Source organism: Heteronotia binoei, chromosome 3 (genome assembly GCF_032191835.1).
Source record: "Heteronotia binoei isolate CCM8104 ecotype False Entrance Well chromosome 3, APGP_CSIRO_Hbin_v1, whole genome shotgun sequence".
Taxonomy (NCBI): Eukaryota; Metazoa; Chordata; class Lepidosauria; order Squamata; family Gekkonidae; genus Heteronotia; species Heteronotia binoei.
The window spans coordinates 66,542,787-66,559,942 of NC_083225.1; the positions used below are offsets into that span (position 1 = coordinate 66,542,787).

Consider the following 17,156-nt stretch of genomic DNA (forward strand, 5'->3'; position numbering starts at 1 on the left):
TGACATACTGTATCTATTCAGCCATCTTTCAACTTCATCCCTCATAGCTGACAGCATACAGATGTTCATTCTTCACCAGCTGACAGAGGGATAAAAAGAATCAGTACAAGTTAGTCTGCAATCAATACGTGCATTGCCAACTATAGTGCAATTATGGGAGGATACCAGTAGTTTCTAAACTTTGTAATGGGCATTTGGTTAGTCCTTATAAAGAGATACTACATTAATAGGGTTTTTTTATTTTGATTTTTTTCGATATTTGTCCATTTTTCAAAATGTTCTATGTTCTTTCACTTTTAGTTTAGTCTGCCTTGGACTGAATTTTAATATTTTTCCTTAGGGCTGCTGACAGATGTTTCATAAAAGGGCAGCATTTCATATGTCTTGCAGTGCATTGAGCATTGATGCCCACTGGATAGTGCCAGGCATTCTGCATGTAGATAGGCCATCCCATATTGATTGTACACCAATCTAAAGTATTTAAGTACCTCAAATACTAGATTGCATGAAGTAGCTACCCAGATGCAGTGACCATTTCAAGCATCCACTCTGTTGAGTTTAAATCTTGAGCAGTGGCCCTTAGTTATTGTACCTTTAATTTCTGTCATAAAATGGCTTGCTTTGACAGAATTTGAAACCTCTGCTGGTCAGATAAAAATTAGCATGGAAATATATGTATCCTCAAACATTTTGCTCTTCACTTCAGGTTTTACATATCTAAGTATAAATTAAATGTGTGACTCATCAATTGTAAAAGGGGTATCCATGGAGAATCAAGCTTATGTTTCTTTATAATGTTAAGTAGATCAGATCAGCAGTTACAACTTTTTAATAACACAATTGTGAATAAAGTTTGAGTTCAGTGGCAACTTTAAGACCAACAAAGTTTTACTGTTGGTATAAGCTTTTGTGTGCATGAACACTTCTTCAGATACCGTCCACACTTGATAAGACACTGTGTGTATTTTGTACCTGGGTTCATTTTCAGTTGAACTTGCATCTTTGGAAGTAGAGAACAGCTCCAACAAAAGGATCTAGAATAATTGTGGGCTCCTGATATGTAAATTTTTACATCAATATAAATTGCTTTTTTAAAGTCCATTTCTCTTCTGCCCATTCTACTTTAAGGTGTAGTCAGTCTCTGAAATGTAATGGAAGGATCAGCTCATGGTGTGTTTAGAAACATTATTTTTGAGGGAAGTAAACATAGCCAGAGGAGGAAAATGCTACCATTTCACTCAACAAAAGCTTGAAACCTTTTTCTGTTTAAGAAGTTGTTCCTCTGGCAAAAGGGAGTTTGGAGGAAGGTCTTTATGATGGAGTAAGGCTGAAAGGTGGGTACAGGCTATTGTGCTGTATTGTATGGTTAAAAAGACAGATCTTTGATTCTAAACATCCAGTAATACATAATGTACTGAATTGATGTTAAATATCTCTTGGTTATTTTGAGATTTCATACCTCGCATATTCAGCCCTTGAAATGGACTAGAAGTTTTGCAGCCCAGAACAGGGAATTATTTTCCAAAAGGCCTTGACTTAGTTGGATAGGTTACATGTACGTTCAAATGCAATTTACTTACAGTGTGACAGGGTGCTATTACTGGGGGAAACTATTAACATGCAGAGCTTATAAATGAATGGAGCATTTGACAGGTGGGTATGTTTTCAGTTCAAAGGTTTTTTACCTACTTCTAAGCCAGAGGAGAACGTGACAACTTTCTGTTAAAAACCCTGTAGTATGGTCAGTTTCCCCCCCTTGTACTTTTGTAATGCTTGGTTTTACTTGCTGTTGAAAAAAAGGTGATAATTGTTTGTGCAGTTTTATTTTCCACTCTTTTGTCCTGCCTTTCCACTCTTTTGTCCTGCCTTCCCACATGCATATATGTCTCCCTCCCCATCATTAACCATTAAATGTGAAATTAGGTCTCCCCTTTAAAAAAAAGTCTCAGACACAGTCCTTATATTTTACTAACCAGCTCTTATTCTAAATTATCTTAGTATAACATATTCCTGTGTTGCATACGTCATCTCTGGAAGGTGCTTTAGTTTTTATATGAGAGGTTCATCTTGTCATAATTTTCTGTGATTGCATATTCCAGCAACCATGAAAATTACTAAAAAGTGTACGGAGGTACTCATGAATCACACAGTGCTTTATCCATACAGTTGCAAGATATGTGCATGTAATTGCATAGAGAACAATTGATGTCAAAAATGATTGTGAACTAGCCACTTCATTAATGGCACATAGAACAGTGGTTCACAAACTTTTTGACTGTGAGGACACCTTTTAAATATGAAAGCTTGTTGCAGACTCCTTATGGTTGCCAGCCACTAGATGGGGTCTGGAATTCTCCCAGAATTTCAGTTGATTTCAACACTTCAGAGATCAGTTCTCTTGGAGAAACTTGCTGCTATGGAGGGTGGACTCCATGGCACTATACCCTGCTGAGGTCTCTCCCCTCCTCAGAACACACTTTCCCGGGCTCCACCTCCAAATCTCCAGGAATTTCCCAAGTTAGAGTTGGTAGCCTTAGAACCTCTACATTATATTAGTTCCACTGTTATTGTCCATTGATTGAGAAGATCCATTAAAAATGAGAACATGCACAATGAAAATATACTATGAATTCAGTAACAGTTTTAAATGAATTTGTATTTTAGTAAACACAACAGCATCTATGTACATTTGAAAGCAGTAATATGTATATGTGCAAGATCTAGATATAAAAATGATCAGAACCACTGTAATGATTATTTCAATTGTTCCTCAGTAAACCACAGACATTAAATATAAACAATATCTAAGGATTTAAAAAAAATTACTGGATTTTCTTAACTTATTCTACCACAGATATTTAGTTACTGGAAGTGGGAGGGATGGCAGGTATTTTAAGCAAAGGTGTGCAGTTGTATGATGTAAGTATATGAAGCTTGTCAGTTTTACTAATTCTGGGATCCTGTGCAAAATTCAAGGAGGAATTCTGGGGGACAATCAGAGCGGATTGCTGGCTGCTGCCTTGAAAAGACAGGTTGCTTACCTGTAACTGTAGATCTTCGAGAGGTCATCTGTGCATTCACACTCATGGGATGGAGCGCCTGCGCCAATCCCTGAATCGGTACCTAAAAAGCCCAGGATTTTTTCGTGCTTGGCACCAGCGGGCATGCGCAGGCGTCCCAGTACGCATGCTCGCTGGCGCTAGCGTGAGGATCCCACCAGTTCCTTCCTGACCGCTGGAAGCCCCTACTGGAGGGAGACCGTCAGCAGTTGGGAAGGAGGGCAGGTAGTGTGAATGCACAGATGACCACTCAAAGATCTACAGTTACAGGTAAGCAACCTGTCTATCTTCTTTGTGGTCTCTGTGCTTCACACTCATGGGAGATTAGCAAGCAAGACATACCTGGAGGCAGGAAGACGGTCAACCAGAAGAGACAGCTTGCAGCACCGCAGCTCCCAGACGAGTCCTTTGCTGAGCATGCACATCCAGAGCGTAGTGCTTCATGAAAGCATGCGGAGAGGACCAGGTGGCAGCCTTGCAAACGTCCGTCAGGGAAACACCTTTCAGGAACGCCACCGACGTCGCCATCGCTCTTGTAGAGTGTCCACGAATGGGCCCAGGCAACGGCTTCTTTGCCAACAAGTAGCACAGTTTAATAGTCTCAGTGAGCCACTTTAAAAGCCACTGTGATGAAATTCTGGAGCCCAACTTAGGAGCAGCATAAGAAACAAAAAGACGCTGGTCCTTACGAAAACCCTTGAAGCGACTCAAATAAAACAATAAGGCACGCTTGATGTCCAAAGCATGCCACCCACGTTCCTCATCTGAGGAAGGTGCAGGATAAAAAGTAGGCAACCAAACTTCTAACTTAAGGTGAAACTGAGAAACCACCTTGGGGAGAAAAGAAATATCAGGAGCTAATGACACTCCAGACTCCTAAAAAACTAGATATGGGTAGTAACAACGCATAGCCGTGAGCTCCCCTGCACGGCGTGCCGATATGATTGCTACCAAAAAAGCTGTCTTCCAAGATAGAAGCTGTAACGAATATGTGGACATTGGCTCGAAGGAACGCCGAGTCAACCTGTCCAACACTAAAGTCAAGTCCCACAACTGTGGGGGTGATCTCGATGGAGGATGAAGCCTAAGCAGGCCCTTCAAAAACCTCTTAGAATGAGGGTGTGCAAAAACGGAATGCCTTTCAACTGGCTCATGGAACACAGAAATTGCTGCCAAATAAACTTTAACCGATGAAAAAGCAAGGCCAGCATCCACCAGAGATAACAAAAATTCAAAAATCACCGATAGTCCCACCTGTTGGGGTGAAACTGTAGGATCAACTAAAAACTGAAGAAACTTTCACCACTTCCTATCATAGGAAGCACAGGTAGACAACTTCCTGCTGTTTAGGAAGACGTATTGGACTCCGCTGAAGAACTCACAGGGTCGATGAACCACGCTGTCAGCTTCAGGTGAGGCACATTGTGATGGAAAACATGACCATCCTGAGCCGACAGAAGGTCCTGTTCCACCAGAAACTGGTAGAAGACCCCCCTCGCCAGTTAAAGCAAGATCGGGAACCAATTCTGCCGAAACCACCACGGTGTCACCAGGATGCAGCATGGCCTCTCTCTTGTGATTTTGTTGACAACTCTTGTCAGCAGTGGCAGAGGTGGGAACAGATATAGGAGCCGACCTTGCCACGGGAACAACAGACTGTCTCCCAACGACTCTGAATCTGTGCCCCCTCTGGAACAAAACAGAGGACACTTTTGGTTTCTGGCTGTGGCAAACACATCCACCTGAGGGTACCCCCAGAGCTGAAACACAGGTTGAAGGAAGCGCCACTGTATCTCCCGCTCGTGCGGGGAAGCTGCACCCCTGCTCAATGAATTCACTTGCAGATTGAGCACCCCTGGGAGGTGCGCAACCTTCACAAAGATGTCGTGCTCCAGGCACTCTGACCATTGTTCCAGTGCCTGCGCACAGAGCCGTCAAGAAACTGTCCTTCCCTGTCTGTTGATATAACATAGGGCAGTAGTATTGTCTGTTAGTAGTGCAACAACCTTCCCCGCCACTATGGGGCGGAAAGACCGAAGAGCAAAATGAACTGCCAGCAGTTCCAGGTGAGTCAGTTGTGAAGGACAGTGAGTCAATTGAGAAAGCCAAGGGCCCCCCACACACAGAGAGTCCATGTGAGCCCCCCATCCCCACAAAGACGCATCTGTGGTGATCGTCACTGTTGTTGCAGGTAGGTGGAAGGGAGCTCCCTGACAAATGTTGTCCTTTAATTTCCACCACTGCAGTGTTCTGAGTGTCACAGATGGAATTACAAACCTCTTCCGAGGTGAGTCTCTTAAGGGTCGAAACTGTCGAAGAAACCACAGTTGCAGGCCTCTCATCCTCAATTTCGCAAACAGCAGCATGCTTGTAGTTGCCACCATCAGCCCCAGCATCCGCTGCAGCTGTTGCGCCGTGCCCCACTTCCAACTCTGTAAAAGATTGACAAGATTGATGATGTCCATCGCTCTCTGTTGAGGCAGAAAGGCACAGTGAAGGTTCGTATCCAACAAAGCCCCTATGAACTGAACTGTCCGTGATGGAGTAAGATGTGACTTTTCCATGTTGACCTGCAGACCTAAGGTGTGAAGAAGACGAAGAGTGGTGGTAATATGGCTGGACAGACTTTAATTCAACGCCGCCACAAGGAGCCAATCGTCGATGTATGGAAAGACGACTATCCCCTGAAGCCGGAGATGAGCAGCCACAATGCTCATCATCTTGGTGAACACACGAGGTACAATGGACAGACCAAAAGGAAGGGCTTTGAACTGGAAGTGGTGGGAACCTACTGCAAACCGAAGGAAATGCCTGTACGCAGGATAGATGCTGACGTGGAAGTAGGCATCCTTGAGGTCCAGCTTTGCCATCCAGTCCCCTTGGTTGATGAGGGGAAGAATTGTTTGCAGAGTGGACATTCTGAACTTCTGGTACACAATAAACGTGTTCCGATTCCGAAGGTCCATGATTGGTCTCAGACCCCCATCCCGTTCTGGCCTCCACCGGGACCCGTTCTGTGGCTTGTTTCTGTAGGAGGTTGCTCACCTCCACCAGCAGAGGTGGGGAAGGGGGTGTGGTGATTATCACGGATTGGTTCGGAACCTGAGCGAAGTCTATTTTGTAGCCTTCTGTGATGATGGAAAGAGCTCACCTGTCTGTAGAGATGGACTCCCAAGCCGGGAGGAATGTATGAAGGCGTATAGTTGGAAGAAGTGGGGGTGGTGACGCGTGCTACCAGAAAGTCAAAGGCCCTGCGTTTGCGGGAGAGCACCCTTAGACTTGCCAGTGGTCTGAGCTGAAGTGTAGCGGTTTCTGTTGTTCCCCCTGTATGGGGACCTACTCTCAGGTTGGGCAGAGCGAGGTCTCCACTGTTGTTCTGGGGAGAATTTTTGGTATGGCTTCTTGGACCAGGGTTTATGCCACTGTTTTGGTTTAGCAGCCCTAGAAGAAGTCTTTATGCTCTTATCCGTCTCCTGAAGAGCATTGTCCATGGTCGAGCTGAAGAGTCCTTCGCCCTCGAAGGGCAGATCTTCAACGAAGGCCCTGGTGTCCGGCCGAAGGGCTGTCGATCTGAGCCAGGAGTGGCGGCAGAGGCAGACAGCAGATGTGATTGTTTTTGCTGACACGTTCACCATGTGCTTTGCTGCAGCCAGTTGTTGCTTGGCTACAGCAAAGCCTTCCTTCCTTCTGCAGCTTCTTAGCAGTAGACCTCTTTTCCTCGCTCAGGGAAGACAGGAGGGGGCTGAGTTGTTCCCACACAGAGTATTGGTATCTAACCATGCACGCAGCATAGTTAGATACCTTTACCCCCAACGCTCCAGCAGAATAAAACTTCCTCCCAACATTATCCAGCTTCTATCCCTCCTTGTCCGGTGGGGTGGAGTGAGTCTTGCATGCATTAGATGAGGAGGATACAACCACCGAGTTTGGCTTCGGGTGGGTGAACAGGAATTCAGCACCAGCCCCTTGGACGCGGTACATGTGGTCCAATCTCCTTGAAGACACAGGTGTAGAAGCCGGCTTCGCCCAAGGCTCCGTCGACGTGTCCCGCCGCATGATGTCGAATACGGTATCATCTACGACTGGTTGCGGTTGTGTCACCGGAAGGAAGAGGAAGAGTGCCATCCTCTTCACCAGGTCCCCATACAACTTTAGATCCTCCGATGATGATATGGGAAGATCCTCAGCGGTATGCAACACTGGCAAAGGCTCCAAAGCCCTGTCCGGATCGTCGGTACCAACCTTGGAGTCCGACGACGAAGAATCCCTCTTCAAAGAATGTTCTGAAAGTACCGGCGTTGACGCTCTCACGGCTGACCAAATTGACATGACGACCAAGCCTGGACTTCCTCCACTCAGCAAATTCACGAGGGGGGAACCATTGGTACGGTGGGTATGGGTAGGCATAGGGAGAAGGCCACTGGCACTGATCCTACGGTGGAAGCGGTGGGAAACGATGAGCTATGGTGGTTGGTTTCAGCTCTCTCCGTCCCAGCGCCTGATCCAGTGGTGCTGATGGCTCCATCGGTACCGAAACTCCTACCTCCGAGACAGAGCCACTCTCACTTCGACGACGCGATCCCAATGAGTGGGAACGTTGGATCAAGTCGATCTCATGCTCCAATGCCGACAAACGCAACTGCTGCGAAGCACTGTCTCTCGACACCGAAGGGCTCCGACGCCAAGATCTTCCTGGGTGGAGCAGCCTGCTTTGATGCCAAAACGTCCTGAGAAGGGGAAGGAGTGCGGGAGGATCTTTTCTTCCACTTCTCCTTGGATTTTGCCTTCTTCAGTAAGGATGATCGGGTCCCCGAGTCATCCCGAACACTTCTTAGCCAGGGTGTCCACTGACTCTTCAGAGGGTCGCCTTGTGGAATGCCCTCGCTCGACTGGCATATCGGTCTGAATCGGCAACATGTCGACTGATGTGACCGTCGGGGCCGCGGCTTTTCCCATCGATACCGACAGGCCCGATGCCATCTTTGAAGGACCAAGTGCCTATTCCACCAATGCGGCCAAAAGTCTCGCTGCACGATTCTTACGCGTCTGTTTTGAGAAACTCAGACAGTGCAGACAAGAATCTATGCGGTGTTCCTCGCCCAAACACAGGAGACAGAGGGAGTGGCCATCAGGAGGGGCAATCTTTTTTCCACAGGAACGGCACCTCCTAAAAAAAACCCCAATGCCTTTTCATAGACGCCAGAAAAAAGCCACACAGGAATAACTCTGAGGGGGAAAACGGAGGAAAAACATGGCCCCGAAGGGCAAAGTCCAACAAATTTATTTTTTTTAAACAACACTAACTACCTTAACAACTACCTAACAAACTACACTAAGAAAACAACAAACGGGCTATATACAACTAGGAGAAATAATCCAAAGGTTACTTTACCGACCGGGGACACGAAAGGAGATCCTCGTGCTGGCGCCGGCAAGCATGCGTACTGGGATGCCTGCGCATGCCCACTGGTGCCGAGCACGAAAAAATCCCGGGCCTTTTAGGTACCGATTCGGAGATCGCCGCAGGTGCTCTATCCCATGAGTGTGAAGCACAGAGACCACGAAGAAGATCTGCTTCTTCCTCTATAACTCTAGAGGCAACATACAAAGGCAGACAGTGATAGTCCTAAAATAATATCAAGAATCTCAGAACACAAAACTGATCCCCACCCCTCAAAATCTAGCTGGCCAAATAAATGAGAAGTCTAGTGTCACCTGAACAAGTAGCAAACGTTTACTCCAGCATAATATTTCTTGAGTCAGAGTTCACTTCAGATGTGTGAGGCAAGATAAGTGGCTCTATTTCTAAACAGAAGCTACTAACATTTAAAAATGCCTTAACATGAGGAGAGTGCGTGTTGAGTTGGGAGGGAAATGCAGATTGGTGATGTTCTTTATTTCTTCACAAATAGCAAAACCGAGCCCTGACCTAGATAGCCCAGGCTAGCCTGATCTGAGAAGCTAAGCAGGGTCAGCCCTGGCTAGTATTTGGATGATAGACCTCCAAGAAATGCCAGGGTCATGATGCAGAGGCAGGCAATGGCAAATCACCTCTGAATGTCTCTTGCCTTGGGATCGCCATAAGTCAACTGTGACTTGATCACACACACAAAACAAATCTGAGCTCTAGTTTCAAGTACTACTAATACCAGTGTAATACTCCAAAGGAATTTAATGCTGATTCCTAAAAGCCCTTCTTGCCTCTCAGTTTGCTCTTCATAGGCTAACACTGCTGAGGGAAAAAAAAGAGAAATTATATGACTTTGCCTTTGTTAAACTGATATATTGTCAATGGGTAATAATGAGTGGAGAGGCTACCCCCCCCCCCCCCATTCAGCTCCTTCTCCCTCATGCATATCAAGCTGCCCTGGGGCAGCTGAGAGGGAGATGCTGTGTCCTGGTGAAGCTTCTGGCCCCTGGCAGCTGCCTGATGTAGTTCTGGGCCTTTCTGGGCTGCCAGAAATGTGGGGGGGATTAGGGAAGCCAAGCAGTAGGCAGTTAGGCAAACAACCCTGACTGGGCCAGTATGCATTTGGGGACCTCTAGGTGAGGCTGGCTGGATGCTGCCTGCCTGGATGAGACTATTGACCCAGCTGGTGAGGTATGACCACACTGCAGCAAACTAGCTGGTAGATTAACTTCAGTTGGTATCGAGCCTGAAACAGGGTTTTTTTTTGGGGGGGGGAGGGGTCATGGCCATCATAGAGGCAAGCCAGGGGTGGAATGGTGAGGGTAAGCAGAAACATGCCATAGCTGGATAGATTCATGGATCCCTTTCAATATCTCTGTGCCCCTCCAGGTGCCACATCCTGCAGGTTGAGAACCACTGGGAATAGAGGTTAACTGAGGAAGAGTGTTGGTCAGTTGTCATGTCAACTATTGCAGATGCAACATAGCCTATTGTTTAATCATGATTATGAGAGTACAGTAAAATGCAGGCTTGTATGCTAATTACCCCATGTTGGTTTTACTTAAAAACTTACAGCTACGTTGATGCTTATTATAGTTAGTACTAATGAGTGTTTAACTTTTTTTTGTTAAAAAGTCAGCATAATTAGAACTGTTGCAGACAAAACACTGTGATGTTTATCATTTTTAAAATTCAGAACATTTAGATTCTTTCAGCATAGAACTATGCATGAAAGTCTGCATTTATCATAAGTTTATTAACAGTAGATTTCATTCTGTGGTAGAGAATGGGAATCTAGAATCCTTTTATAGCACAAGAAGAATGAACATCTGTGTCTTGAAACTTAAACTAGAAAGATTAAATACTCTTTATTTTGTTCTTCTGTACTTGGTTACTGTTAGGTATTTTTATGTTCCAACCTATTCTGCAGAGCATCACAGACCATATTGTGGTTCCCACCTTGTTTCCCCTTTCTGTCCATAGCCAGCATAAGATCCAGATATTGACAACAATATTCCTTACTTTTCAGTAAAGTTAGGTGTATATAGAGTTATACACCAAGCAAGTCATGGTAAAATGTGTTCCCTTTCTCTCCTCCTGCCCCATTACTCTCATTATCTAAAAAATTGAATGTACAAAAATAATTATACATCTTAAACAGTAAACACAGTATACATGTTCAACAGTAAATATAAATATAATATTCTTTTTGGCAGGTGGCATTACATTATTTAATCAAAGTCAGCAGTAAATGAAATGTTCAGGTTTCACTCGGGCAGCCAGCTATTTAATCCTGTTTCTTTATACACAAAGTGTTGTCACCTGCATCTTGATGACACTTCATTCTCTACATGACCTTTCCCAGCAGCTTCATGCTAAACACGTTACCTCCTGCAATCTACATTACAGGATGGCTCATAAACTACTACAAAACAGTATCCTGCTGTTCCCAATCCCAGCCAGGCGCTCTGTGTGTGTAAAGGGCAATCAAGTTACAGCAGACTTGTGGTGACCCTGTAAGGTTTTCAAGGCAAGAGACTAACAGAGGTAGTTCACCATTGCATTCGTCTCCATAGAGACCCTGGACTTCTTTGATGGTTTCCCATCCAAATACTAACCCTGCTTAGTTTCTGAGAGCTGACAAGATCAGGCCAGTCTGTGCCAGCCAGGGCTGGCCGTCTGTAACAGTATTGAAAAATCTTTGGGATCCAGAAGAACAGAGTTTCAGCATCCCTGTAGATTTCCCAGGGTAAATAAATGGTCTACTGGAGTGACCAGTTTCAATTAAAAAATCAGATTGATGTATAATTCAAATACAAATGTTGTTCAAAGATGAGGGACTACTAAGAATTGACTCTTGATAAACTTCAGCAAGGCACCTTCTATGTGCACTGAATCATGATAGCTACTGCACTGAAAATGAAGTGGGAGATATTTGTGATAAAGTAATACTTTTATTTCATACAATAGTATCCAGTTTTCCTTCTGCTATTCTAGTATGTTCTTTTGGCAACAACACATCTCTGATTAGCTCATATATACCTAACACTACACTTACACTCTCCCAAAAAGGGATTTCCCCCCTTCCTCCTAAACGCATTCTCAAAACAGAGAGAAAACAAAGTGTGAGGCTCCTACAGAACTGAGACAGTCTCTCTGCCTTCTGCCATCCCACCACCAGAAGGCATTTGGCCCACTGGCCGCAGAATTGGGAAGGAGAAGGGGGTTCCTGCACCTGCTCCTTCCCCTTGCTACTCAGGGGTACCTCTTAGTTTCTCCCATCCCAGCCTTTCCCCAAGTTCAGGCTTGGCCTTACCTTCTGACCACACCCTCCCTGCAGCCTGACTTCCAGTCTTGTTCTTGGCTGTATCTGAGCAATCTGCCTGGGTCCCAGCTGCTGCCTTCTCTCAGCATTCCTCAGATGGGTGAATCAGGCCCCTGGCCATCCTCAGTTTAGGTAGCTGAGGAAGGATTTCTGATATAAAGGTATCCTTGAGGAATAGAGAACACTGATTGCTGCCTGAGATACTGGGGTCTACTACCTTCTTTTTCCTTGATCTTTGTTTGGTACTTCCATGGCACCTAGATTAGGAGTAGGAACAAAAACAGCTTTACATGAAGAAAAGAATTTGCATAGGAGGTTAAGGGTGGTAAACAGATGGCAGCATTCCATCTACATATGGTGCAGCTGAATTTGTTGTTTCCAAACAGAGAACTAATCTGAGGTAGTGGTTAAACTACAAGGTTAGGTCTAGAAAGTCCCAGGTTCAGGTCCAGGTCATAAATACTCAAACACAGTGTTTACTTTGCAACCTTGGGTATATCACATTCTCTTAACTCTGATTTAGTTCAAAGACTTGTATAAAGGGAAATGGAGAAAGTGAGAATGACATCTGCACCCTCTTGGAGGAAGGGTGGTATAACAATATTGATTGATAGATGACTAAATAAAATGTGAAAATTAAAAAAAAAGAGTCTACCTTTGGGGAGGGAGGGCTTAGTTCTCATTTGGTTAAATAGTTATACTCTGTGTGTCAGATTAATGAAAGGTTTGGGCAGAAATATGATTTTTGTTTTGTGTATTAACAGTATACAAATACAGAATTGCAACTGGGCCTGTGAACTGAAAAAAGCCTTTAAAACAGTTTTCTATTGTTTAAGAGAAGGTATAGTTTTTGTTTTGCTTTATCACAAATTATTTTTCCCAGCAGCACCCTTTCTGTAAAGTATGCTTACAAATTAAACGAAGTTTAGAGGGCAATGTTCTTTGTGACCATTTGTCTCAATCTGGTGAATTTGATATCTTTGTGTTGGCATGTCACAGTTTTAAGCAGCCTTTTTATTTAGTATACGTGTCACACTAAGGATTGTTAGACTTCATATCATGGTTTTTCTTCTTGCTTTCAGGTTTCTCCCATTCTGCCTTTACATTTGGAATAGAGAGTCATATTAGCCAGTCCAACATCAATGGAACACTAGTGCCACCTGCTGCCCTCATCTCCATCCTTCAGAAAGGTCTGCAGTATGTGGAAGCTGAGATCAGCATCAATGAGGTAAGTATCATCATTGCCTTGTGCAGAAAACAAAGGAACATGTCAGATGCTGACCCTAACCCTTGAGAACATCTGAAAGAACTGTTTTTACATAGATAGTCTCAATATAAACTTTCTGGCTTCTGTCATGCACCTGAAGAGCTCAACAGTATTTTTGGTAGTTATATAAACATTTCAGTTGTGTGCACGACTTAAGTGTGTTTCAGTTTCTATTGGAGGAGGCAACACTCCCTCTGAGGCATTCTGTCAGTAATAAGACTTCTACTGATAATACAGAAGTATCTTTAGATTGATATTCTGCCTAGTGTAGTATCCACTGCTCATAGCATAAAAAGGTAGTCCCCTGTGCAAGCACCAGTCGTTTCCAACTCTGGGGTGATGCGGCTTTCACAACGTTTTCATGGCAGACTTTTTACGGGGTGGTTTGCCATTGCATTCGCTAGTCATCTACACTTTCCCCCCAGCAAGCTGGGTACTCATTTTACCGACCTTGGAAGGATAGAAGGCTGAGTCAATCTTGAGCCAGCTACCTGAACCCAGCTTCTGCTGGGATCGAAATCAGGTCGTGAGTTGAGTTTAGGACTGCCGTTCTGCAGCTTTACCACTTTGCACAATGGGGCTCATAGCATAGTACTTCTCAAATTAAAATATAGTTTCTGGGATTTATTTCTCAGTTCATTTTGTTATTGATCTGGTTAATACTTTGGGAACACCCTGAAAAATCTTTTTGTTATCTGTGACACATTAATACCCCAAGCTAAATTCCAGTGTAGTATGGCATACAAAAATGTCGCGCATTTTTTTTTTAAAAGTGCTAGTAGAAGATATTTTGCTTTATAATACCAAAACATCCAGAGCCTGAAAACACATTTCCACAAAAGGTGAAAAATAATATTAAAACATTTAAATTTTGTTGGTGGTCAGTGGTATTTTACAGAAAGTACGTTATATCTCTCTGTAGTGACATGTTGTCTAGATTATTAGGAGGATTATCAGTTTGCAGAAGGAGCTATATCTTTTCCACTTACTTAAAAATACTTCCATGGAACACTGGGGGACAAATTTATAGGTTTGTTTTTTTAAAAAAAAAAAACTCCAGACACATTTAAACTTATGGGGCAAAAAAGAATCCAAAAGTCAAAATGCGTATATTTCCATGGTTGTTTTGTAACCATAGTTTACTCCCAGGTTAGTATCCTACTTTGTAGGGAGAAGAAAGTTTTCATTATATTTAGGGATTTGCATCTGCGTGTCACTGTCAATCAGAGTTTGGGTTCTGAAACCAAGGAATCTTCAGTGAAGGGAGAAGTATACGAGCACAGAAACATATCCATGCCATCACAAACAGAAGTTTGTTTCTTGAACTTTGTATACACTGCTGTGAAATTTGAATGCTGACACATTGCTGCTTTCTAAAGCTGTTCAGCATATAACATGCAGCTGGCAAAACCTGCTGGTTTTTAGAGGTTTATAGTGCAATCCAAAACAGATTTACAGCCTTCTAAGCCCATTAAGGTCAATGTAATTAAAAGGTGACTTTTTTTAGAATGACTGTCCTATTATATTTTTAATTGCTGCTGTCTTAATTTGCAAGCGAAACGCTGCTTATAGCAATCCAAATTGAATTATATTTTCAGATTGGGGAAGTGCCCATTTTAAATACTAATTTCCATTTCAACTGCTGAACTGAAAATACTGTTTGTAAGCAATTTTTTGCCAAGCCATAATGCCTTAAGCATTTGGAAATGCTAATTAGGTCGCCTGTCTTTAATAAAAGTCCATTTGTAAGAAAAATGCCATCTGCTATTTTTAATGCATTGTTCTTGTTTACATATGTACATGAGATAGGTACGCTATTAGAGTGATCAGTATACAAAATATAATTCAGATGGTACTGGAAGCTTTCCAGTGCTAATGGAAGCTTTTAAAGACTACTACATGATTCAGCATTTTATCCAGGGAACTGAATTCAGTCTGATTTAAAACATTCTTATTTTGGAAGTAAATGAATTTTATTGGATGTTTCCAATTTGGTGTAGAGGTTAAGTGTGCGGACTCTTTATCTGGGAGAACCAGGTTTGATTCCCCACTCCTCCACTTACAGCTGCCGGAATGGCCGTGGGTTAGCCATAGCTCTCATAGGAGTTGTCCTTGGAAGGGCAGCTGCTGTGAGAGCCCTCTCAGCCCCACCCACCTCACAGGGTGTCTGCTGTGCGGGGAGAAGATATAGGAGATTGTAAGCCGCTCTGAGTCTCTGATTCAGAGAGAAAGGTGGGGTATAAATCTGCAGTCGTCTTCTTCTTAATAACTATGTTAAACCACCTTCCATATAAACATGCTTTAGATCAGACTGAATTAAGATGCAAGGAAATATTGTCTATGTGTTTTCATAGTCAGACACAGACTTATAGCGATGAATTGTACAAAAACATATTCTTACTTTAGCAGGACAAATTCAGAATAGAATGGAACTTGACATACTGAGAGATAGGGCATTCATGGAGAGAGCCGCTTCCTCTCTAGCCTGGTCACCATGATCCACACACAGGTCACCTCAAGGCTGGATTACTGTAACTCACTCTGTGTAGAGCTGCCCTTGAAGCTGATCCAAAAATTACAGCTTGTCCAGAATGCAGCAGTGTGAGACTTTACAGGTACCCCGATGACATCCACATTCAACCCATGCTTCACCTGCTGCATTGGCTTCAAGTTGAGTGCCAGATCTACTTCAGGGTTCCAGTGTTGACCTTTAAAGCCCATAATGGTCTGGGACCAATGGTACCTGCAGGACCACCTCCCCTGTTATGCCCCCCAAAGAGAGATATGCTCAGGAGACCAAAATCTACTGGTGATCCCTGGCCCAAAAGATGTCCAGCTGTCCACAACTAGAGGATTGGTGGAACTCTATGCTTAGTGACATCCTTGCCATGCAGGACCTAGCTCAATTCCACACTGTGTGTAAATCAGATATGTTCCACCAGGTCTGCGGTTGAGGACAGCAATGGCTTTCACCATCTTCTACGATTTGCCCTATGGAGTGAGAAGAATTTTTATATGCCATCAGTGATCTACAAGATGCTATTGTCTTATCTGTTATTTGTTATTGTTACTTGTTATTAACTTTATTATTTATTGTATATTTTTAGCTTATTCTGTATTTTTAAATATGATATACACCACCCTGAACCCTTTGGGGGAGGGTGGTCTATAGATAATGTTGATGATGATGACGACGACAAGGAGTATGAAATAACCTGCAGGTGTCTAAGGATCGTAGTGGTGTTTTCCTCTGATCAGAAAAGAGCTGCTTGCATCAGTGGACTGCTCTTTCTGCTCCTCCTTCAAGTGAAAAATGCTACTATTCGCAGAATGGATACAGCCAATTAAAGGCTAGCTTATTTGGAACTGTTGTATACTTCTAGAGTTTCTTTGTTAAGCGTTTTAAATAAAAGTCACTAAAAGGGTCATCAGATTCCTCAAATTATTCTTTTATTCTATTATCCAATAAGTTTTTAAGTGAGGGAGAGCACAGAAAGGTATTGAACTTCCATGACATTTCTTCTCTCCACTGTAGATGTTACAGCTTTTCCAGATTAGGTAGTTTAACATACTTATTAGAAAACACTTAGTTAAAATAATTTACTTCCAGATAAATATGTTCTAGGCCAGACTTAATTGTTTGTTGTTTTGCCCAGTTCTTTCTCTTCACTGCAGTTCTCTATGCTGCATGTCTTGCTGCCCAACCCCCAGGATTGGTTTACCAGGGATTTGATGGGGCTGCTGGGTGAAGAGAAAGGCAGGGATGGTCTGCCTTGTGCTTTCTGTCTAAAGTGTTCCTTGTAAAATGGTCTAGCAAAGCTGCTGTCTATACCCATATTAATTATAGCAGTGGTTTAGGTTGAGCCCGACAACCAGTGGAGTACTGCGGAAGATGACCATCAACAGTATGACATCATTTCTGGGGTTTTCAAGAACTTCTGTAACTTCCAGGTTTCCCAAAAAGTGATGTTATTCCAAGAGAGGAGTGATGTCACTTCCAGGGGAAACTCAGAAGTGACATCAGTTCTGTCTAGGAATCTCTGGAAGCTCTGTGGGTTTACCATAGAGTTTCAATGATTCCTAGAGAGGTGTGAC

General features: G+C 43.5%; 1 protein-coding gene across 10 annotated transcripts in view; it reads left to right on the top strand.

Moving 5' to 3' along the window:
* Positions 1 to 17,156, top strand: part of TBL1X (transducin beta like 1 X-linked) — a 191,788-nt gene that overhangs the window by 151,276 nt on the left and 23,356 nt on the right. For all 10 annotated transcript variants that reach the window (XM_060233936.1, XM_060233940.1, XM_060233937.1 and 7 more), the window contains one exon: positions 12,877 to 13,022. In XM_060233936.1, coding sequence (XP_060089919.1) covers positions 12,877 to 13,022 — 146 coding nt within the window. The remainder of the gene's footprint in view (positions 1 to 12,876; positions 13,023 to 17,156) is intronic.